This window comes from Macrobrachium nipponense, chromosome 19, assembly GCF_015104395.2.
Source record: "Macrobrachium nipponense isolate FS-2020 chromosome 19, ASM1510439v2, whole genome shotgun sequence".
NCBI lineage: Eukaryota > Metazoa > Arthropoda > Malacostraca > Decapoda > Palaemonidae > Macrobrachium > Macrobrachium nipponense.
The window spans coordinates 58,037,040-58,063,107 of NC_061088.1; the positions used below are offsets into that span (position 1 = coordinate 58,037,040).

The following is a 26,068-nucleotide window of genomic DNA, read 5'->3' on the forward strand; positions in this document are numbered from 1 at the left end:
ATAAGCACACCCTTACCTATATCATTGCGTATCTAAGTGAAGCATATAGAATTTAAATAATTAATCAATATATCTGTGCGTGTATGCACTAGGAATCTATATAAAGTGCACATATCTTAATCACATTTATTTGAGTCAGTAATCTGAATTAATAAAAACATGCATGCATATATCAGGTATTACCTATAATATACCTGTTACCTTATATCTTATCACATTTTGGTACCATTAATTTTCATCAATATATGATTTTTTCAATATATAATCTTTGTGTGTCATGTAATCACCAGAAATACGTTAGTATTTTTGTTGCATATGTATCTTCATGACTTGCATTATATAAATGTATCAATATATCACACATAAAATCCTTGGTATTTAGAATCATATGCATGTCTTGTACATGGATCTATATCTTTATACTCCATGTATTTTCTTTTACATATAATCATTCTATATATATATATATATATATATATATATATAATATATATATATATATATATATTATTACTATACATAACCAATTAAACATCATTTCCTTAAACATTTTGTTTTGGTAGTTATATGTTTACTATAACTTGTGTATTTATATCAGAAATCACACTCGCACAAATCATGTGGTAAGGCAATCTTTCCAACCTGACTGTTCTTTTATATTTGATGTTGTTCATGGCCGGGCAATTATGTAATAACTTATATTATAAATAAGAATGTGTGAACATTCTTTAGAAGTAATACATGTAAACATGAGTCAGGCCAGAGGCCAAGGAGGTCATGCAGGAAAGACTGTCCGAAATCCAAGAGTGTGAGAACCTAAATCAGCAGAATGTATGTAGAACATCAACACATCAACAATACCTTCCCTGGGAACCATTTTGGCTCTCACAAGAACGAGAGGGTGTACGTGTCTTAACCTCATTAAATATGTTAGTTCATATGACTGTATCTTTGATTAGGTTTGCCTGCCTATGATTTGTAAACGTATTGTATCAGACTTCCTCAACTCCTCTTAGTTCAAAAATCTATTCAGAAACCTCTCTGCATTATTACCAAGATGTAATCTGGAGATATAGTATATTTTGGATACTTTGTGTTTCCACTACTTACCCTCTACCCACGATGGAAGTAAGAATTAAATATCAAGTTAAGAGAATATCTTCAACAGTTCAACAGAGACATAACTGAGATGGAGTGAGAAATACCAACTGAAGTTTGCTAATGCAAACCAAAAGTACAACTCTGTGGCTCATTTGTAAATACGACGGAGTCACTAATACAGTAGTACCTCGAGATACGAAAGGCTCAAATTACGAAAAACTCGAGATACGAAAGCCAATGCGAAAAATTTTACTGCTCTACATACGAAAAGTTTTCAAGATACGAAAGGTTGTTGCTGTAAAGTCCCGAGATTTGCCCGGACCACCGAGAACAATTTTAAAACTCCCGCGCCGCCAACTGAGTAAACTCGCCACCATTCTCCCGCTCTCCCATTGGTTCCTGATGCTAGTCACCCCATAAGGTCCTGCTCTCCTATTGGTCAGCATCTACCCCTGTGCTTTAAGTATTCTATTGGTAAAATGTTGCTGTAAATTGAAAAACTTATTCATGCAATACATTTAATAAAAAAAAACATTAGGTAAAGATAGAATAAAGAATAGAAATGAATGGTTATTATATTGTTTGGTAGTTTCAGTAGTTGAAGAGAGATAATGAAAATTTATGGCTTACTGTGTAAAAGTGATTGCTTGTCGATCGTTCGATACTAGTAAGTGCTGGATGTAAACAGACGTTTGGAAGCTTTTTTTTGTTTGTTTGTTTATTATAGTTAATGGTTACTTAATAATTATTTGAAATGAGTACATGCAATACATTTAATAAAAAAATTGTGAATTAGATATCAGAAAATATAAAATAAATCAGTCTGCCAACAAATAGGTATTTTTTAGAATTCTTCTTCTGTTTTATTATTATGTTACGTATTACGTATGATTCATTACAGCTGTCAGTAACTCGGTATCTCCATTAGGTAAAGATAGAATAAAGAATAGAAATGAATGGTTATTATACTGTTTGGTGGTTTCATTAGTTGAAGAGAGATATTAGCTAATGACAATTTATGGCTTACTGTGTGCTAGGAAAAATGATTGCTTGGCTCTCGTTCGATACTCGTAAGAATGTAAACAATCGATTGGAAGGTTTGTTTTTCTTTGTTTGTGTATTATAGTTAATGATTAATTAATAATTATTTAGAAATGAGTACATACTGATTATTTATACATTTTATTGGCATATTCTAAGCTTTTAGCTCTTAGGTTTAGATGTCAGAATCATAGACTAGGCTACAGTAGCAACCGCTAACATAGGCTAGGCTTATTGCTAAGGGATATATGCTAAAGTCCTAATATATGCAGTAAAAATGGGGTTGAACATTACATGCAGTTGAATATTACTCAAGTATGTACAGTATTTTGCCTTTTTGGAGACATATTTCTTCCGTCGTAACCATAGAACATGTGTTTTAGGCCTGGAAATATAATTTACTGGGGTGTTTTTGGAGGGCTTGGAACGGATTAGCCATTTTACATGTAAAATGTGTTCCAAGAAGCTACGAAAAACTCATAATACGAAGGCCGTCTCGGAAACGGATTAAATTTCGTATCTCGAGGTACCACTGCTTATATATATATATATATATATATATATATATATATATATATATATATATATACATATATATATATATATATAAAGTGCGTCCTCGACTTACGGCGCCACTGACTTAAAGCAATTTGATCTTACAGTGCCTTTTCAGCACTATTAACAACACGGTGCCATAACTCAAGTTACAGTGCTGTGAGGACTGTTAAGGGCAAAAGACCAACTTGAGGCAGAAATCAACTTACAGCAAGGCACTGGAACAGATCCTAGCAGTAAGTTGTGGACGTAAGTCTGTGTCTGTGTGTGTGTATATGTATATATATATATATATAATAATATATATATATATATATATATATATATATATATATATATATATATATATATATATATATATATATATATATATATATATATATATGTATATATACAGGCGGTCCCCGGGTTACGGGACGAGGGTTCGTCTTAAGACACCCGCCGTAACCCGAAAACTCGTTAGTAAGCCAGAACGACGTTCTTGAAAACATGTCTACAGGGAAAAAAATTTACTACTAATTTGCAATTTTTCTTAGGGCCGTATCTCTAAAATTATCACTAATTTACTTTTTTCATGTGCAACACTGTGTATTCACAAATTACTGTATATTTTCATTAAAATACAAGAGAGAGAGAGAGAGAGAAAAATAACTCCTTAGGTTTCAATAGATTGAAATGAACGTCTGTAGGCAACTTTTTCCCCCTCCCATAAATACATATATTTCTCCAGAGAAGAGAGAAAGAGAGGACTGTGCAATTATGTTTGTCTGTCTATCAATTCTTTTGCTGAGAGCGAGAGAGATAAAAGGAAGGGAAGAAATAGAAACACCAAATGTATGACAAGTATCTTGTGAGAGAGAGAGAGAGAGAGAGAGACGAGAGAGAGAGAGAGAGAAGAGAGAGAGAGTTGTCCTTACAGTATTTAAGAGAGAGAAATGGAATGATTATTGTATTTAAAATACTGAGATATGAATTTTGTACTTATAGTATTATTATTGGAAAATATTAATGATAAACTTATTACATACACGTCCATGAAAATGATCACATCTCAGTAAGAGAGAGAGAGAGAGAGAGAGAGAGAGAGAGAGAGAGAGAGAGAGAGAGAGAGAGAGAGAGAGAGAGAGAGAGATTACATAAAACCATTAAATTCGTTGACCATTGTATGGCATTGTTAAGCTTGAGAGTCACTCGAGTTGAGGTGGAGAAATTGATACAGAAAAAGACAAAGGGAAGAATTTTCTTTTGAAATTAGTATCGTATTATTACTACCTTCGATTATTATTACTTATTATTATTTGGAAAATAAAATAATAAAAAACAAGGCATGCATTACCATAAAAAATTTTCTTTTTCATCTCAGTAAGAGAGAGGAATTATCCTTACAAGTGAAATGGAAAGGGGGGGCAACCAAGTCCTTATGGGTGCTGGTCCCAAGCCCGGATAAATAGGGAGGGTTGGTGTCAGGAAGGGCATCCGGCTGTAAAAATCTGTGCCAAAACCAAAAAATGGAATGAGCCGAAATATGGAAAGAGGTAATGCTAGGGCATACTCTGTAAACGACGCACAGAGACATCGCCCTAACTCTGTGGTAAGGCGAGGGCTACTGCATCAGGAGCGGGTGCAGCTAAAGAAGCGAGCTCACATTGGGTTCAGAGTATGTCAGCTAAATGTTGGGTCCATGACTGGGAGAGGTAGAGAATTGGCTGACTTGATGAGAGAAAAGAAAGTAGATGTTGTGTGTGTGCAAGAAACGCGGTGGAAAGGAAATAAAGCTAAAGAGTTGGGAGAAAGAAAGAATGACCGTATCATCAGATTGAAGATATGTTATGGAGGAGAGATTCTGAATATTATAAGCGCAAATGCACCACAAGTTGGTTGCACAGAAGAAGAGAAGGGAAATTTCTGGAGAGACATGGATGGAATAATGCAAGAACTGGAAGAGAATGAGAGGGTGATAGTTGGGGCAGATTTGAATGGCCATGTCGGAAGTGAAAATGAGGCGATTGGGCGGGTGCATGGGGGCCATGGAATGGGGAGAGAACCCAGAAGGAGAGAGTGTAGTGGACTTTGCTGTTGTCATTCGACATGGCAATAGTAAAACACATCTTTGAAGAAGAAAAGGGAACACCTAATAACATAGGAGTGGGGGAAGATTCACCCAGATAGACTATTTCTTGTATAAAAGGATAAATCCGGTGGAGGTCAAGAAACTGCAAAGTTATTCCAGGCGACCATGTAGCCCCCCAACCCCCCACAGGCTGCTATGTATGGACCTAAAGTTGAAAAGGGAAAGAAAAAACCAAAGCTAAAGGGATAAGAAAAATTAAATGGTACGAATTACAGAAGGAAGGGGATAAGAAGAGAGATTTAAGAGGAGGGTTTGGAGGATATTGATATAGGGATGGAAGATGTTCAAGAATGGTGGGCACGAAAATCCAGCAGTAATAAGAACGCATGGGAAAGGAGCTGCTAGGAGAGGACATCTTGGTAATCACTTATGGGAAGAAAAGGAGAGTTGGTGGTGGGATGAAGACATTGAGAAAGTAGTAAAAGATAAGAAGGGGGCAAAGAAAAAGATGGGAAGAGGTCACAGTCAGTGGAAGACAGAAATAGGTACAGAGAGAAAAACAAGGTGGTGAAAAAGGTGGTAGCCCAAGCTAAAGCAAAGTCGTATGATGATGTGTATAATGAGCTGGGGACAAAGGAAGGATTAAAGAGATGATCAAGCTATCAAAGGCTAGAAATAAGAGCACCAAAGATATAACACATATCAAACAAATAAAGGATCAAGAGGGTGTAGTGCTTAGAAAGGAAAGACATTGTGAAGAGATGGAAAGAATATTTCGAACAGTTGTTAAATGAAGAAAATAATAGACTAATAAGAGAGGATGGGCAAGTGAACCATTGGCATGGTAATGAGGTTTTCTAGGCAAGAGGTTACTAAATGCACTGAAAGAAAAAGTTGAAGAAAATGGGAAGGCAACCGGACCAGACATGATCCCGGTGGAGGCATGGAAAGCATTAGGAGATGAAGGAGTGGATATACTGTACGATCTTATGATAAAGATCCTTGAACAGGAAAAGATACCAAAATGAGTGGCGTGGGCGATATTGATCCCAATTTTTAAAGGGAAAGGCGATGTCCAAGAGTGTGGTAATTATAGGGCCATTAAATTGAGTTTCCCACACTTTGAAGATACTGGAAAGGATGATAGATGCTAGACTGAGAGAAGAAGTACAAATAGGTAAAGAGCAGATGGGATTTATGAAGGGAAGGGGAACAACAGATGGTATATTTTTGTCTGAGGCAAATAATGGAGAAATTCGGGAAAAGACAAAAGGGACCCTACATATGGTATTCATTGACCTTGAAAAAGGCTTTATGACCGAGTCCCGAGACAAGAGGTTATGGAGGAGCCTGAGGGAGAAGATGGTGCCAGAGAAGTATGTGCGATTGATACAAGAGATGTACCGGAATGTATTTACCAGAGTGAGGAGCAGTGTTGGGGAGACAGAAGGTTTTGAGGTGAGAGTAGGATTACACCAGGGGTCGGCTCTGAGCCCATTTATCTTTAACATAGTGATGGATGTTTATAATAGAGGAAGTAAGGGAGACAGTACCATGGAACATATTGTATGCGGATGATATTGTTCTGTGTGCAGAGAGCAGGGAGATCTGGAAGTGAATTGGAAAGATGGAGACAATACTGGAGGACGAGGAATGAGAATAAAGTAATCCAAGACAGAATATATGTGTACCACCACTGAGGGGGATGATAGAGAAAGTATTCAGCTTGGTGGAGAGCAAATAAGGAGAGTTGATAAGTTTAAGTATTTGGGATCTTTTGTTAACACTGGAGGAAGTATGGAAGAAGAAGTAAAACAATCGGGTACAGGCAGGCTGGAACAACTGGGAGAGCGGCCTCGGGAGTTCTTTGTGACAAAAGAGTGCCGCTTTAGGGGTAAAAGGAAATTTCACAAGATGGAGGTAAGAAACAGCAATGCTGTATCGTACGGAAACAGCAAGCATGAGAAAAGCAGAGCAGAAGAAGATGGATGTGGCAGAAATGAGAATGCTTAGGTGGATGTCTGGGGGTAACAAGAGTGGATAGGATCAGAAATGACTACAGGGGTAAGGGGTCAACTAATGGTGGTGGAAGTATCAAAGAAAGTGCAGGAGGGGAGGCTGAGATGGTATGGACACCTGTTGAGGAGAGATGAGGACCACGCTGGGAGACATACTATGGGGGTGGAGGTGCAAGGAAGAAGAAAAAGAGGGAGACCAAGAAAGAGATGGAAGGACTGTGGTGAGAGGAGACTTACATGAGAAGGGAATTGACAGGGCAGAGAAGGCACAAGATAGAAATAGATGGAAACGGCTCATCCGAAACGGCGGACCCACCATAAAAATTAAAAAGGGAAACAACGCTGGGAACGAAGAAGAAATAACTGAAATTATCAATAAACATTTTACATAACTAGTACCATAAAAATTCTTTCATCTCGGTAAAAGAGAGAGAGAGAGAGAGAGAGAGAGAGTGTGTTTATCTCTCTCTGTTTATAACGCTTCCAGCGAAAGAGAGGGAGGGAGTTACCAACTATGTATGACACATTATTATCTTGTGTGGCAAGAGAGAGAGAGAGAGAGAGAGAGAGAGAGAGAGAGAGAGTAGAGAGAGAGAGAGATTGAGAGAGTTAACCTTAATTAAAAGTGACATGGATAGATTAGTACGTATTGTATTTCTTTAAAATACTATCACATATGAATTTTGTAATTACAGTTATTATTATTATTATTATTATATTATTATTATTATTATATTATCATTATTTTGAAAGTATTAAAAAACAAATAGTACAAGTACATAAAAAATCTCGAGTCTCAGTAAATGAGAGAGAGAGAGAGAGAGAGAGAGAGAGAGAGAGAGAGAGAGAGAGAGAGAGGGGGGGAAGGGGGGGGGGGGGTGGAAATGTCAGGACCATGTGATTGCAAACACTGCAGCTCTCCCCCAGCTATTCCCCCTCCTGGCTGTCACAGAACTTAATATATAGCTGACAGTTTTAGTACCTGGATCTCAAAAAAGGTTACTGGAAGTTACTTCAAGAAGACTGGGATTTCCTTCATTCTTTCATAATTTTTTAAATATAAGCTAAAATCTTACTAATTCACTATGGTATTTTCTTTAATGAATTGATATTATTGCTGTATAAATTAATATTAATATTTGAAAATGGTAAATCATTTGATATCATACTAAAAAACATACATCTTTGTAGTATAGAGAGAGAGAGAGAGAGAGAAGAGAGAGAGAGAGAGAGAGAGAGAGAATTATAGTGATTATTTTCGTTGGAAAATACAAAGAGAGAGAGAGAGAGAAAATGTGCTAAACTATAAAGGATTCTTATCTTATAATAGTATGTGTTTTTTAAAAGAGTCGTAAACTCGGAGCGTCGGAAGCGTCAGCGTCGTAACCTCGGAACAAGCGTTGTAACTCAGGGCGGATTTTTCAATGAATATTTAAGAAAAAGAGTCGTAACCTCGGAACGTCGTAAGCCGGACCCATCGTAACCCGGGGACCGCCTGTGTATATATATAATATATATATATTATATATATATATATATATATATATATACTATAGTATATATATATCAGGCAGTCCCCGGGTTATGACGGGGGTTCCGTTCTTGAGACGTGTTGTAAGCCAAAAGTCGTTGTAAGCCGGAACATTGTAAGAGAATCCTAAGAAAACCTTACTTTTAATCCTTTGGGTGCATCGAAAACTATGTAAACTGCATTCTCATTGCATTTTTCATCAAAATAAACCTTCAAATATTGATTATTTTGCCTTTTTGGTGTCATATTTCTTGTGCCAGATCATATACATATGCATATTTCTGGGCTCAGCTCGTGTCGGCCTATGAAAGGATCCTTAATATCATTCTTTCTAGGTAAAATTAATCTAAAATTACCAGAGAAAAACAAAATTAAGAAAATGTCAGTAAAACTGACTCGCTCACTCTTAAAAAGAAGTGTCGGTATGGTAATAGGGGCGAGTGGGAATCACTACCACGAGACAATCACCAATTAGAACTTCCCATCAGAATCCCCTTAAGAGAGAGCTGATACCAACGGGCGATGCAGCCGCAATACTACTACTATGAGGACGCCACGGACAGCAGCGCCCCTAGCGGACATCCTTAATTTTTAGCGCTAGCGTCAAGACGCATTATTTTCTGTGCTGTGCTAATTTCGGGATTTATCTTATTCTTCAACATGGAACGCTCTGCTATTGCAACGGCTAAGTTAAGTAACTCATAAGTAATGTTTTACCACATTTTTATCTTCCGGGTACCAGTATTGTCCTCCTAAATAGGTCATATACGGTTTCCCGGTTGTCTCGTGGCGGCGCCATGCTGCCTCGTTAAGAATTCCCGGTCCTCCATACTGGGACTTCTTATACTTATGGGCTTACTATGTTGCGTTCATTGTCTTTTACATCGAGTTTTAGCTAGTTTAGCCCTCCTACCATCTCTCTTAGTTTGGTATTTAGGGCTATTATTATTATTCCGGCCCAGCATCCCGGCTCTTGCTCTTCATCGGCTATCGCTGGCTCCGAGTAGGCTTCTGTTTCTTGGAACAGTCTGCCTCCTCCTGGGCTTCTTTCTCTTTTACTAAAAGTGTCTTTTCCATCTTTTCGATGTATATATATATTATATTTAGGGTGTTAGGCTAGCCTAGGTGCATGTTCCTTGTATTGGTACAGCCTGGTTCACGTGGCCCTCTCACGGTTGTGTTGCTCGCGGCCTAGGCCACTTGCGGTCACGTGTTCCATCGCACCTTACCCTGCCCCTGCCCTCCCTTTCTGGTATAGGGAGGGGCTGGGGGACCCCTTGGTTGTCATGACAACCTCAATCGCCTTCTCTCTCCCTCTCTAAGGTGGCCAGGGGTTCCTCCCAGCGGGGGGTATAGGGCGACCACTCATAAGGTACCGGGTCTCCGAGCGGGTAGTCGGTGAGGCGGGGAGGAGTAGGCCATCCCCCCCCTCTCTCTCTCCCGCCGTGTTACGCCGAGACCTTCCTCCCCCCTCCCCAGTTGCTCAGCCACCTTCCCTCGCTATAACGAAAGGAGCCTTCCGTCGCAGCCGGGGCACCTTTGGTTATAGATTACTGGCTCCGCCAGCGGGCGGGGTGGGGACTACTAGTGGTCGGTTGCTTGCCTACTATATCCTTACATCTCTCCCCCGCTACCGGAGAGAGCTTGCTTCTTACCCGTGCACTCTTCTAGTAGACGGGTGGAGAAAGGTTTGTTATTATTGTTATTTTAAGGATATACCCTAATTTTACAATGAATTATTTAATTGTTTATTTTATTATTATATCTACCATCCCCGCCATTTTCCGTCGTGGTTTCCATTTACCACCACTCCTGGTTGGTTTCCTTTTGTGTCCCCGCCATCAGCGGAGCTATAGCCTAGGACACCCAACCAACCTGGTTACCACACGTATTATGGCGGGGGCTCTGGTTTAATCTAACTTTATCGAGGCCCACCCCAGCGGAGCATCTGTTAGAACTGTAAGTGGTTTTTTCCTGATACTCATGTATCTTTCCACTTATCAGGCTACCAACTGTCAGGTCCCAGCGTGCAACGCGACGTTGTACGACCCCTGCGCCACGATGAGTGCAGGTCTCACGCCCCTTGTGCCACGTCATATAACGAGATGATCGTCTGGCAGCCCAGAAGCCTGACCGCCATCTGCTACGACCTAGTCGGTCAGCTGGGAGATGGGGTAAGTCCATTATAGGCTTCCTTATCATTTACTAACAACTCTTAGTCATAAGTTTGTTAACCCCGTTCCGCCATTAGAAGCTCATCTCGCCCTTTCTTCAGGCTATGGTGTGAGGGAGGTCGCCCTCGCCACCCTGAAAGCGTGGGTGGGCGGCTTCGGGAAGAACGCCGCCAAAGGCCAGCCGTACATTCCTGGACAAGAAGATGGACCGTTCCAGATCCTTCCCTGCGGGCAAGTCAACTGGGTATGTTGACCCCTTGTCCGCAGCCCCTCTGATAGCCTCCATCCAGCAAGATCTCCAGCAATCCTTTGGGGTCGTAGCTTCCCAGGAGTCCGGTCCCGGACGTCGCTGCCTGGACCTAAAACATCGAGCCCATGGCGGTAGGGGTAGAGGATTTGTTGGTTGATTGGTAGGTGTGTCGGGCGCCCAAGGTCTTTCCTTGGGTGCTCTTGGATCTTCTCCTGTCCCTTCTTCGAACGCTTCTTTCCAAGGCTTTGTGGGATCTGAGATCCCTACCCGCTCTCCCGCTCTCGTCTCTTCTGTAACCCCCAAAGGTGAAGGGACAGAGAGAACCGAAGACTCTAGCTAAGACAACTTCTAGGAAGTCGTCTTCGTCTTCTTCGGCTAGGAAGTCTTCGACTTCCTACGCCGACGCGGTGAAAGCCAAGCCGAGTTCTTCTCACTCGAAGAGCTCTAGAAGCAAGGCTTCTAAGGAGAAGGCTCGCGCTCCCGCCGAGCCAGTGCCTTCTCCTGCCTCCACCGCTTCCACTACCGGCAACGCGGTGGGAGGAGCAGGGCCTAGCACCTTTGATCCCACTGCTTTCTCAGCAGTGGTAATGCAACAGGTGGGCGAGTTGGTTGGCTCGCAAGTCTCCGCCCTGGGGACGAGATTCGAGCAGATGTTCGCACAATTGTCGAGCACTCTGTCTCAATCAGGCCAGTCTATACAAGACCTCTCTAACAGGGTTAGAGAGAATGAGGACCGAGTAGCCGGGCTCTCTCAGGTCCCTCTTCCAGTCTCCCCAGTGCCAAGCACTGGCATTCTCCAACTCCCGCCATACGACTCTCTGCCAGCTTTCTCCATGGAGAATCCATGGAGAGTAGCTGCCTACGCTCCTTTTAAGGATGGGATGATCTCTATCCCGGAGTGTGGAACTCGGAGGATTGAGGACTTCGAGTTTTACCCTCCGGGTCTGACGCAGCCTTTCATCGGTTATGCTAGGCTGACTGTAACGGCTCTGACTAGGGAAGACAAGATCTCTAGAGAGTCTGTCCTATCAGTAGGGATCATGCCCAGCGGGAATGGGTTCACTGCCTTGAGGACTGGGAGTGCACGAACACTAAGCTCCAGGCCTATAAGAGTCCTTTTACTATTTTCGCGACGGAGAGGAGGCTTCTCTTTCGTTCGCCACGAAAATAGTAGAGAAGACCCTTCAGGCAGTCCTCAAGGATGAGCCCATGCCACAGTTGAGGGAGGCGGAGTCTACTTCTCCGCTCCCGGCTTTCGGAGAATTGTGGGAGAACTTGCCAGCTACGTTCACGCTTGGTAAGCTCAAACCGGACTGCGCCATGGACCAGTTCGGCGAGAAGCTGCCAAGGCTGCCTGATTCCCTAATTCAGGCAGAGTTTGACGCGCGAACCAGGTTTGGCAGGTCCCAGGTCCCAATTCCCTTGTAATAAACAGAAATGGCTGCTCTCTCTTATGCGACGGAACCGCTGTTTAAGATCTTGGCAAAATCTCAGTTTCAGACGGTCCTAACAGATGCTTTCGACTTCTTCCAAGCTAGGAGGAATTGCCGAAAACACGTTCTGCAGGAGTGACATTAGGCACGAGCCTAATAGACTCTTGGCTTCTAGCATGGGGGTGGGGAGCGATCTCTTCCCAGAGTCGCTGTTAATGAAGTGCACCACGAGGCTGCTAGCTCAACCAGAGCCTTAGAGCTAGGTGGGGTATTTCGTCAAAGAGGAAACAAGAATCCGTCCCCACTGCTGGTAAGAAACCAAAGAAGGCTGGTAAGAGGTTCAGCAGTATCAGAAACACCAGCAACAGCAGCAATTTGTGCAGGCCGTCCCGGTTACCCAACAGGGACAACCTGCTAGTTCGAAACAGAACCAGCCCATCCTCCTGTTGTCTCCTCAATCACAGCCGTCGACCTCCTACGCAATCTCGCCGGCCTTCAACCCTACATTTGAGGCTCAAGGCTACAAACAAACCGAGAGTAGGGCGAGAGGTTACTTTCGCCAGCGTGGCGCAGGAGGGCGACAAGGAGCAGGCAGTTCAGAGGAGGCGTGGTGGTAACAACCCGCCCATCAACAATGAGGCTCCCCAGGTAGGAGGGAGGCTGTTCCTCTTCCGCCACAGGTGGGGGTTCAGCAATTGGGCACAGAGCATAGTGTCCAAAGGATTGGGTTGGAGTTGGATCAAAGATCCGCCTCCAATCAAATCATTCCACCAAGTACCATCACAGGAATTGACAGATTACGCGGAGGAACTCCTTCAGAAAGGAGCTATTGCGAGAGTCAAGCATCTAAAATTTCAAGGTCGCTTATTCAGCGTGCCAAAGAAAGGCTCAACAAAAAGAAGGGTAATCTTAGACTTGTCAAAGCTAAACTCTTTCATTCGTTGCGACAAGTTCAAGATGCTTACCCTCTCGCAAGTAAGGACCTTACTTCCGCGTGGAGCCGTCACATGCTCCATCGATCTTACAGACGCATACTATCATATCCCTATAGCCAGGCACTTACCGCCCATTCCTAGGATTCAGGCTAGGAAATCAGACATTCTCATTCAAAGTGATGCCCTTCGGTCTGAACGTAGCCCCCAGGGTATTCACGAAAATAGCGGAAGTGGTTGTACAGCAATTGAGAACTCAGGGAATCATGGTTGCAGCATACCTCGACGATTGGTTGATCTGGGCACCAACCGTCGAGGAATGTCTCGAAGCCACCAAAAAGGTAGTTCACTTTCTGGAACATCTGGGGTTCCAGATAAAACAAAACGAAATCCAGACTTACCCCGGAGTCTCGTTTTCAGTGGCTGGGAATCCAATGGGATTTGTCTTCCCACAATCTGTCAATTGCAGTGGCCAAACGGAAGGAAATAGCAAAATCAGTCAGGCAATTTCTCAAATGCAAACAAACATCAAGGAGAAACCAGGAGAGAATCCTAGGGTCCCTTCAGTTTGCTTCGGTAACAGATATCCTCCTGAAAGCAAGGCTAAAAGATATAAATCGAATTTGGCGATCGAGAGCAAACACCAAATCTCGAGACAAGTTGTCAGTAATCCCACAGATCCTTCGCAATCAACTCCGTCCATGGTCAAAAGTAAAGAACTTAGCCAAGCAGGTACCCCTTCAATATCCCTTCCAGTGTTAACCATTCACACGGATGCCTCCCGTCCGGGTGGGGGGGATACTCTCAGTTCAAACAGGTTCAGGGGGACTTGGTCAGTTCAATTTCGCCAGCTTCACATAAACGTTCTGGAAGCAATGGCAGTATTTCTTACCTGAAGAGACTGCTTCCCCGAAGAAGTCTCATCTAAGGCTAGTTTTGGACAGTGCAGTGGTAGTTCATTGCATCAACAGAGGAGGGTCCAAATCCAAGCATGTGAATCATGTCATGATAGCCATCTTTGCCCTAGCAAACAGACACAAATGGCATCTGTCTGCCACTCACCTGGCAGGGGTAAGAAATGTGATAGCAGACGCTCTGTCACGGTCAGTTCCTCTGGAATCAGAATGGTCTCTAGACGACGGGGTCATTCCAGTGGATAAGCCTGAGTCCCAGGTCTCCAAGTGGATCTCTTCGCCTCACAAGCGAACCACAAGCTCCCTTGCTATGTGGCCCCCAAACCCCCCCCCCCCCCCCCCCCCCCCTGGACCCTCTGGCTTATGCCACGGACGCCCTGTCGTTGGATTGGAATCAGTGGAGGAAAATTTATGTTTTTCCTCCAGTGAATCTTCTCTTGAAAGTCCTAAGCAAACTAAGGTCTTTCAAAGGGATAGTAGCTCTGATTGCACCGGACTGGCCCAAGAGCAACTGGTATCCTCTTCTTCTGGAATTGGGCCTCCGACCTCAACGGATCCCAATCCCAAGCTATCACAATCAGTACAAATGAGGACTGTGTTCGCTTCCTCAGAATTCTCCAGACCCTAACTTTATGGACTTCATGAAGTTTGCGGCTAATAAAGATGCTAATATTGATCCACAGAATATTCTCTTCCTAGAATCAGATAAGAGAGAGTCAACCATTAGACAATATGACTCAGCTGTTAAAAAATTAGCATCTTTCTTGAAAGAATCGAACACCTACAACCATGACAGTTAATCTAGCTATATCCTTTTTCAGATCCGTTGTTTTGAAAAAAGGTTTAGCAGCTAGCACTATTACCACTCATAAATCGGCTTTGAAGAAGATCTTTCAAGTAGGTTTTCAGATAGATCTGACTGAATCTTATTTCACATCTATCCCTAAAGCCTGTGCTAGACTTAGACCTTCTCAAAGGCCTACTGCAGTTTCATGGTTCTTAAATGATGTCCTCAAACTAGCTTCAGATACTGACAACTCGTCTTGTACATTCATAATGCTCCTGAGAAAGACATTATTCTTATTAAGCCTAGCTTCAGGAGCTAGAATTTCAGAACTGTCGGCTCTATCCAGGGATGCGGGTCATGTGGAATTCCTCCCATCAGGAGAAGTTCTACTGGCTCCGGATCGTAGCTTTTTAGCCAAAAATGAGGATCCTCTTGCAAGGTGGGCACCTTGGAAAGTTATCCCACTTCCCCAGGATCCTTCTCTCTGCCCAGTATCAACTCTTAGAGCCTTCTATCTCGTACTTCATCAAGATCCTCAGGTGCTCTCTTCATGAGAGAAAAAGGTGGTACTTTGTCAGTAAAAGGTATTAGGCAACAAATCCCTTTACTTCATTAAACAAGCCAATCCTGATTCATTCCCAAAAGCACATGATATCAGGGGAGTAGCCACCTCAATTAATTACTTTCAACATATGAACTTTGAGGATCTTAAAAAGTATACTGGATGGAAATCCCCGACAGTCTTTAAACGTCATTATCTTAAGTCCTTGGAATCTTTAAAATTTTCAGCAGTAGCAGCGGGAAACATTGTTTCCCCTGATACTGTATAGTAGTCGTAGTATAGATCCAGGTCTCCTTTCTACCTACCTCATCCAACATGCCTCACCCTATCGCCATGCTACTCGGATATCCTGCCTTAGCCGCTGAATCATTATAGTGGATTGTCCCTTATTTTTTTGCTAGGGACATCCACACTTGTACTGATGGTGTACTTCAGTGTACCTACCCTTATTTTATGATAGGGTAGGAAACAATGTGTTTGTATATTTTGTAAATATTTTCAAGTAAAATCCCTTTTGCTTATATTACACTGCATCATTGTAATTTACTGTGATTACTATTTTTAAGTACTTTTAAGATTACTAACGTTCTGTTATTTTACTGTTTAGTATAAGTTAGTTTTAAGTACTTAGTTTGTATGCTGTAATTGATTTACTATATTATATCCATCATTTTACAACTGCTTTTCATTTGTCCTTTTTTCCCATCTTGTCTGTTTCTCTGGTACTCTTTCATAGGCCGACACGAGCTGAGCCCAGAAAAGGGATTTTGACGAAGGAAAAATCTATTTCTGGGTGATTGGCTCGTGTCGCCCTATGAAACCCACCCTTTATTGTTTTCCCCCCCCATGCAGGACAAGATGTTTTTAGATTAAGGATGTCCGCTAGGGGCGCTGCTGTCCGTGGCGTCCTCTAGTAGTAGTAGTAGCGGCTGCATCGCCCGTTGGTATCAGCTCTCTCTTAAGGGGATTCTGATGGAAGTTCTAATTGGTGATTGTCTCGTGGTAGTGATTCCCACTCGCCCCTATTACCATACCGACACTTCTTTTTAAGAGTGAGCGAGCAGTTTTACTGACATTTTCTTAATTTGTTTTTCTCTGGTAATTTTAGATTAATTTTACCTAGAAAGAATGAATTTAAGGATCCTTTCATAGGGCGACACGAGCCAATCACCCAGAAATAGATTTTTCCTTCGTCAAAATCCCTTATTTATATATATATATATATATCTATATATATATATATATATATATATATATATATATATATATAGTATATATATTTATATATATATATATATATATATATATATACATATATATATAATATATGATACATATATATATATAGATATATATTTATATGATATATATAGATATATATATATATATATATATATATATATAATATAATATAATATACAGGGTTTCCCAGTAATGTCAACACTGACCTACAGCATTTTGATCTAAGGCGCTATTTCAAATACATTTATCAAAGAAATGTCTCTAGTTGTTAAAGAGGCATAATCAAATTATGGCACTGTATGCACCATTAAAATCCTTCAACAGTGCTTAGTTGAAAGGGGGTATGGGGAGTGGAATTATCAATATCAAACATGCTTTCCTCATTATGCAAATAAGGCAATTCAAGACTTCCTTGTGATTCTTTAAAAGGTTTAATTTTAGAAACATATCCACTTGTAACTGAGGGCAATACTGTAATCAACATTTTTCTAGCAAGAGCATATGAATAGATTACGACAATATGATAGTGCTTTTCTCATTTGGTGAGAATTATCAACCAAGTTCTTTACAAGATGAGAGAGAGAGAGAGAGAGAGAGAGAGAGAGAGAGAGAGAGAGAGAGAGAGAGAGAGAGAGAGAGAGAGTTAGCTGGAGATGTTTAATACATTAACAGAATTTCATATTCACTTTCATATCTTCATACAAGATAATAATTTATTTAGAAAAAAAAGACATTTAACTCTAGATGCCAGTTTATGTGGAAAAGCAAACCAAAAATACCAGAAAGGATTATAATAGGCTGAAGGAAAGGGTATCCACAATCTATGGGCTACCTTTGAGAAGCAGAAATATGTCAACAGAAAACAATTTTGACTGACTTTATTAGTCTGACTGTAACTCATCTATCTTTATGCAATGCACCTCTTTATTAAATGTTGTCAGTTTCCTGTCCCACCTATTCATAAACAAAAATCAGCACAGACCTAAACCATGAAAATACTGACTGCCTTTCATCAAATACTCAAATAAATATTTTATTTCATTTAAACTACACAGATACAGTAACTCAAAAATACCTGTTCAAGTGTGTGTGAAGGTAAATGAGAGGGAACAGTAAACAAGTTATACTTGGAGGCAGCCAGATTTCGCATCTCTTCGTATGTTCTCCAATCATGAGGAGCCACAACGGTCAAGGCATAGAAAGTCCTCTCCAAGTACTGCTCAACATAATCTGAGATAAAAAAAATAGTAGTGCAAGGTATGATTAAGCAAAAAAGTAGAAAAATAGAAAAATTTATTAACTTGTCATATCAATAAATTAGAAATCCTAGCTGAGGAAAAATTATTAGTTCAATGAGTGATACACTAATCTTCTGAAGGCTTTTATATATATTTAACTGCAATTACAGTACTTTGTCATACACATACAATAAACACAGTACTACTCTTAAATGTCTGAAAACAAAATGCAATTTTTCTTGTAACAAATAAAATTTGTTCATACAAACCCATCAATTACATTAGCCCACATCTGGCATTTGATCATTTATTCCAGCACACCATGCACTTTATTATATGAAAATGACAGTAGAGGAAGTAAGTATATTTAAGTAGGATGTAATGCACCCTTTAGAACCCTGGCAAGTAAAATCAAAAATCCAAGTCAATGGTGGGGGGGGGGGGGGGGGGGCAATCTTACCCTAAAATATATATATATATATATATATATATATATATATATATATATATATATATATATATATATATATATATATATATATATATATATATATATATAATTACACACTACCCAAGACCATGAAAAGGTAACTCTTCGAAGACAAATCATGGGAAAACATCACCAAAAATGTGTAATATCAAGTAACAAATTTGGTTATTTATCCAGGTCAAAGGAGAATAGGGCAGATCGAGTGTTATTTATCCAACTTTATACATATCAATTAATTACTGATATTTGATATCATCATTGAAGACTGATGTAATAAATGAAGGGCAATACTCAGACAAATACAATCTTACAGCATGTATAATAATTAAAGGGATTTTGACGGAGGAAAAATCTATTTTTGGGTGAGGAGCCGTGTCGCCCGGTGAAATGTCTCGTTAGCCATTTCTAATATATAAAACTAATGCTAAATATACTAGAGAATAAACCAAAGGGACTGACTGAGGTTACTACCCTCAGGCGAGCACTTTTGTAAAATAAAAATGTTGTGTATAAACCAGGGGCGAGTAATACAGCCACGTTTCCTTCAACCCCACAGAAAGATCCTCGTCAACAATCCCCAACATAAGAGGTGCCGTTATACAGGCCGCCTCCCCGCAACCAACACCCTCCTCCCCGAGCGCCATCTACAACATCTAGAGTTAGCAACCCCAGCTTGTACCACCACCCCGGGTGGAGAATCAAGATATTACTGAAGGGTGGGTTCACCGGGCGACACGGCTCCTCACCCAAAAATAGATTTTTCCTCTGTCAAAATCCCTTTTTTGGGCTCAAGCCGTGTCACCGGTGAAATTGTACCAGAGAAATGGGGCAAGCTGAAAATAAAGAAAATACTGTAACAAGAAAGGAGAACTAAACAAATTAAATATAAAAAGGAATTTTAATATATATAAACCCCAATACACAAAAAAAATTGTATTGTTAACAAAAGACCTTTCTCAAAGCTTTAACAAAATGAGAGAATTCAATAAACGAATTTATGTACAGCTACAGGAGTTCACCTGTAAAGTCTAAAGGATAAAAACAAAATTATAACAAATACAGCAGTACTTGGTACAAAAGGAAATTCTTAATTTTAAACAAGCTAATACAATCCGCCCCACCCGTGCCTGTTGAAGGCCCGAGGGAGAGGAAAGCAGGGTTGAACAACTAGGTGAGGCAGGCAAGTGGGAAATAAAAAAGGTGGTGTCATAGAAAGAGGAAGTTAAGAGTTTCAGGAACTACAATACTTCCTGCAGCCACGGGCAGGGAACTTAAGTGCATTAAGAGATTTAAGGTAGTGGTGTTTTGAAAAACTGTCGAAGATTTCCACCCAGTGTACTTTTTCAGATCTTCAAAATTCATATGCTGAAAATAGTTAATAGAGGTAGCAATTGCCCGGACATCATGAACCAGGGGAAATGAGTCAGGATCTGCCTGTTTAATAAAGTAAAGAATTTGTTGTTTGATACCTCTCATAGTAATTGTTCTCCTCTCTCATGAATAAGGGACCTGAGGACTTAAATGACGTTCTATCTAAATAAGTTGAGAGATTGAACTGGACAGAGAGAAGCGTCTTGAGGAAGAGGAACTATTGACCAAGGAGTCCATCTATCTTGTGGACTTTCATTTTTGGCTAAGAAGGTTTTGTCTGGTGAAAGTAAAACATTACCATTAGGTTGGAAATCTATATGGCCTGGATCTCTAGACAAGGCCGACAGTTCAGAAATTCTTGCTCCTGAGGCTAAACTTAATAAAAAATAGTTTTCCTAAGTAGGGTTAAATACTGACAGGATTCATTATCAATACTGGAAGCCAGGCTCAAAACTTCATTTAGAGACCAGGAAACAGACTGAGGCCTATGTATAGGTCTCAGCCTTGCGCAAGCTCTAGGGATAGAGGAGAAATAGGAACTAGTTAAATCTATCCCAAACCCTACCAGGAAAATCTTTTTAAGGGCAGATTTCATAGTCGTAATAGTACCAGGAGCTAAGCCTTGATCAAACAATTCTTTAAAAAATGAAATTGCTAGATTGGTTGTCATAACCTGCACTTCCTTTTCTTTCACAAATTTAACCAACCTCTTAAGAGCAGAGTCATACTGTCTAAGAGTAGAATCTCTTATCAGATTCCAGGAAAGTAATATTTTCCGGATCAATACCAGAATCATGAAGAGCTGCCATCTTCATAAACTCCAATAAAGTTAGGGCTTGTAGACTGTTTGAGGAAGCGTATATTTTCTTGGTTTGTACTATTTGTGACAGTATTGGATTGGGGATCCGTCTGGGACGGAGCTTCAATTCCAGTATTAGAGGGAACCAGTTGCTCTTCGGCCACCAGGGGGCTATCAAGGCTACTTTCCCTCGATATGTCCTGAGCTTGTGAAGGACTTCCATCAGGAGATTGACCGGTGGAAATAAATAAATTTTCTTCCAAAGATTCCAATCCAGAGACAATGCGTCTGTGGCAAAGGCCAGAGAGTCCAGGTTGGGAGCCACATAGCATCAAAGATGATGATTTGACTCCGTGGCAAAAAGGTCCACTTGAAGACCCGGGACCTGCTTGGACACCCATTGAAACGACTGTGCGTCTAGTGTCCATTCCGACTCCAATGGGGATGTCCTTGACAGAGCATCTGCCACTACGTTCCTGGCTCCTGCTAGATGTGTGGCTGATAGGTGCCAGCGAAGTTTCTGTGCTCGAGAGAAGATCGCAATCATCACATGATTGCCAACTTGGACTTGGAGCCCCTTCTGTTGATGCAGTGAACAATTACTGCACTGTCGAGGACTAACCTGATATGTATTCCTTTCTTTGGATTCATCCTTTTGAGAGTAAGGAAAACTGCCATAGCTTCTAACACATTTATATGGAATCTTTGGAAGGTCTTGGACCATTTTCCCTGAAACTTTTGAGTAGGGGAATGGCCTCCCCATCCGCTTTGGGATGCGTCTGTATGAACCACCAGATCCGGTTGAGGATACTGAAGTGGTACTGTCTTTGCTAAACTCTTGGCTGTAGACCAAGGTTTTAGACTCTTGCGTAAGAGCTGGGGAATTCTTGATAGCTTGTCTCTTAAGCCTATATTGGCTCAACTTCTCCAAATTCTGTTGAAGTCTTTTAGTCTGGCTTTCAGTACCGGTTGGGTCACTGCTACAAACTGTAAGGAGCCTAGAATCCTTTCCTGGGCCTGTCTCGATGCTAGTTTGTTTCTTATAAACTGCCTTGTGGCTTTCGCAATCTCATTGCACTTCTCCCAAGGAACTGAAAACCTGTGTGTCTGGCGGTCCCACTGTAGTCCCAACCATTGGAACTTGGAGCTGGGGACAAGTCTTGACTTTTGAAGATTTATCTGAAAACCTAAATGGTCTAGAATCTCATGACTTTGTGGGTTGATTCCAGACATTGCTCTTTGTTGGAAGCCCAAATTATCCAATCGTCCAGGTATGCAGCCAATAGAATTCCCTGACTCCGAAGTTCTTGGACTACCACGTCCGCCAACTTGGTGAAAATCCTGGGAGCAATATTGAGGCCGAATGGCATGACTCGGAAGGAGTAAGCTTCTCTTCCTAACCTGAATCCTAGGTAAGGGGACAAGTTCCTTGCTATGGGCACATGATAATAAGCATCGGTAAGATCTATAGAGGTGGTGATGGCTCCACGGGGAAGTAAGGTTCTCACTTGGGTCACGGTTAGCATGCGAAATTTGTCGCATACTATACTGGAATTGAGCCGTGAAAGATCTAGAATCACCCTCCTCTTGTCTGTGCCCTTCTTGGGGACTGAAAATAGTCTGCCTTGAAATTTGATGTTCCTGACTCTTTTTATTGCCCTTTTCTGGAGTAGTTCCTGAATGAAAGCTACTAGATCTGGTGTCCGGTCTTGAAAAAACTTGTATGGGGGAGGTGGTCCCTTCTTCCACCTCCATCCCAGACCTTTTGATATGACACTGTGTGCCCAGGTGTTGAATGTCCACCTGTGCTTGGAAGAGAAGCTAATCTCCCACCTACCTTGGCTGTCTCATTGGTTGGCAGCTGGTCTTGAACCTCTACCTCCTCTGTAGGGTCTGGCTCTTGCGAGCCTTCCCCCTCCTCCGCCGACCCGTCTGGAGGTACCACGTCCTCTAGTTCCTCTAGGAGCATACCTCTGAAAGGAAGTATGTGCCTCATAAGTCTGGTTGTAGGCCGGTGATGGAAGTAAGGGTTGATTAGACTGTGGTGCTGGTGTCTGTACCCACATGTATGATTGTTGCGGCGGAGGCATGGAAGTGGAAGGTTGGTTCACCGCTGGAGATCTTTGAAACCTTCTCTGTTGAAACCTCTTTGGCTTCTTGGCCTTCTGAGTGCCTGCCGGGGAAGGATCTGCTGGACGCTTGAACTTAAGAGCCCATCTGGTTGCAAGTGTTTGATTGGCTCTCACTGCCTCTTGAGTAACCTGAGCTACTAAATCCTCCGGAAAGAGGAAAGGTCCCCATATTGAAGATCTAATGAGCTTATTAGGCTCATGTCTGATCGTTGCTGGTCTTAGGACAAACTTCCGGCAGGCTCTTCGAGCCACAGCGAAATCAAACAAGTCGTGTTGAAAGGTGCCTAACAACGACTTGGTAAGGACCTGAAACTCCGGAGCGGTCGGATAGGTGGAAGCAATCATCTCCGCAGAAGTGACTGAGTGAAGGGAACGACTCAGCCTACACCTTGCTTCAAACTCGGCCTTAACGAGATGCTCAGGTAGTTTAAGGAGTCTCTCATTAAATTGTGTTGAAGCACAATCTGTTTCGAACTTCCTTTTCTGGAACGTTTCCGGAGTTTGATGCCAGTATGTAGGATCTTCGGGCACCAACAAAGACGTCAAGTCTGTCTCCTTCAATTGTGGAAGAGGCTTGTCTTCTTCCGCAGCTTTCAGGGTCAGCTCGGCGATCTTCGTGGTGCAAGGCAGCGGGTGATCCTTTGGGATAATGAAGGTGGTGTATTTCCCTTTAAATGGAGTGATCTTAGTGTTGACACACTCCATCTCCTTCATAGTCCTAAGCCAAGCTGACTGAGCCGCTTCCTTGGTCAAGAGCTTCCTTGGTCAACCTTGCATAGCCTAAGAAAGGAGATTGCAAATCTGTCGAGTGAAACTCAAAATCTTCTAACGGGCGTGTCCCGCACCCTTCGATAGTGAGCTTCCCATCACGCAAAACAGCTCCAAAAGCTAAACGCCACAGATTGCCTGCTTCAAAGGGAGGTAGATTGGCTGCATTAGGCAGGATCGACAAAAGCTGTGGGTTTCCACCTGTCTGAGCCATCATCAACTGATGTTGGCTCACTATCCCAGACAGCTCTGACACTGACTGGTCCGTACGAGACATGTGCGATTCCAGTTTGCCTGAAAGAGCTGCCATATCCCTAGCTACTAGAGAGGAAACTTCTTGACTAACTTTCTGTATTAGAAGGGAAGTCAGAACCTCTAAGTTAACCGGCACTTCCCCTGATGTAGACGGGAAAGTCGGTGACGGAATTGGCGCCGGACTAAGGATAGCCGCAGCTATCGGGGTAGAAGCCGGTGAAGGAGCAGGAGAAGGAGTAGCAAGCTTCTCCTTAGTCCTACGTGAGGACTTGTCCTTGCTGCCGCTTCGGCTAGATCTACTCTTAGAGTTGGAGTCCGCAGCAGAAGGGGCCGAGGTGCCGGACTTCACTTTTGCAGGCAGCTGTTTACTCTTCACGGTCTTCACCTTAGGCCGAACAGACGCTGCCTTAATTGTATCAACATTCCCAAAACCCTCGAACCCTGGCGGAGTACGAGAGGGGACACGAGAAGCGACTGGAGAAGGAGTAAGAGAAGGAAAAGGAGGGAAGTCAGAGGAGGAGATTGAAGGAGAAGGACTAGCTACTGCCTCACCTACCTGCTCCGTCTGCATCGGCTCAGACGATAAGTGCAAGCCACCGACTTCCGCTACTACCTCTGCCTCGGGTCCCTCTAAAGGTTCCAAACTCTGGTATTCTTCGTTTATATCTTGAAGATATGGCGCCGCAACTTCCTCCGCCACAGCCGAAGTCTTCGAATTAGGGTAGATGACGGAAGCCGCATCCCGGGAAAGAATATAGGGCCTAGCTTTCCCTACATTTCTTCCAAAGCCACCTACCCAAACCTTCAAGGTGGCGAGTGCCGTATCTTTCACCTCTTTAGGGGCCTGGAAGAGAATCCTTGATCAGACGCAGGTAAAAATACTTCAGATGTATAGAAAACCATTCATCTTATAAAACAGAGAACAGTAAGAAAGATATGTCTACTTACCGAGTCATCAGTGATCTGTGCGTAGAGATCATAGCAGACCTGGCATCTCTCATAATGCCAGACCGTCTCTTCCAAAACTTGGACTGCACATGCCGAGTGAGTGCGACACTCTACATGTCCGCACGGCTGTTGGAGCATAGCGGAACAGCCCACTTCAGCACACTGTAACATCTGTAAGAGATATTAAAATATGAGTATCAACCAATCATCGTGTTAAACTATAACAGTAATTTTCCAGGGGTACCCCCCGGAAAATTTTGGATGATACAAATTTACATTTTTCTTGAGAATCCTCACCCTCCCTCAACTCAAAATCCGGCGTCGCCGGAATGAGATGCTAACAAAAATAGTCAGGAGGAAAGGAAACTCGGAAAAACACATACAATATCTCTTGAAACCCCAGTGTGCCTCGACTAAAATAGTAATCCAGCATCGCCGGACTACAGAATTTCTTAACAAAGAGGACATGGGTAAAAGATAAACACAATAAATGAACAACCGTTATTTCCGGACGATATCCGGGTCCGTTTTTCAGGACCTGCCAACGTCTAGAAAAACGGTATAAAACAAAATGAAATAATTATAAAACATGCTAAACAATATAAATTTCATTATCCTAACGGTATCCGGGCCTATATTGATAGACCTACCACCGACCGGATAAAATTACTACAGTTAGAGCTAAAAATAAATGAATGTTAGAGATGCCAATCCGTCAGGAAGGTATCCGGGCCTAGATACTAGACCTACCACGATCCCGAATGAATTATCAGACAATCGTATACGTAAATCAACCAATTCCCTATGAAATTCAAACGTATCCGGGTCCAGAACTCCGGACCTACCACGACTTGAACATCAGTAGGAAATTAACGTCAAATTTGATCTATGTATACTATAATAACATAAATCATTGTGGGGAGAAGACCTACCCCTCCCTGCTGGCATCTCGGAACTACCGGGATACGAAGGAATGAGGAAGTCATGTTTGAAATTAAAACAAAATGAGTCGAACCGTGAGGAACTGGTTGTCAAAAACATCAATCTTGTAATCCTTCACGTCTAAATAGAACGGAGAGGGGAGGAAAGATGTAAATAGAAAAATAATAGTTTCTCACTCCGCCCCCCCGGAGTCCGGCGGTCGGAGATAAAGAAACGATATTCTATGAAGACAACCAACTCAACTCGAGACCCAAAAGTTAACACTGCAAACGTTCCCCACTTCTCATCCGCCTCCCTTCTAACTGTCTCTCTCTCTAAAGATGACTAGTAGGTAACCAGTTCTATGAACTAATATGAAACCTACTCCATCAAACGGCCGCAGGATCTAGCCTAAAAGCAAGCCTATTAGGTTATAATTAAAGATCAGGCGCTGTTTCCCAACAGCTAACCGACCGTTGATGGAAAGTCAAAAGAGGACAGACTGAAAGAAAGACGGCGAACAAGAAGTAGCCTA

The 26,068-nt window shown here is 42.0% G+C and overlaps 1 protein-coding gene across 3 annotated transcripts in view; it reads right to left on the reverse strand.

Moving 5' to 3' along the window:
* The window catches only part of LOC135217351 (WASH complex subunit 4-like), a 953,363-nt gene that overhangs the window by 264,467 nt on the left and 662,828 nt on the right, over nucleotides 1-26,068 (reverse strand). For all 3 annotated transcript variants that reach the window (XM_064253202.1, XM_064253195.1, XM_064253186.1), the window contains one exon: nucleotides 17,687-17,841. In XM_064253202.1, the coding sequence (XP_064109272.1) occupies nucleotides 17,687-17,841 (155 nt within the window). The remainder of the gene's footprint in view (nucleotides 1-17,686; nucleotides 17,842-26,068) is intronic.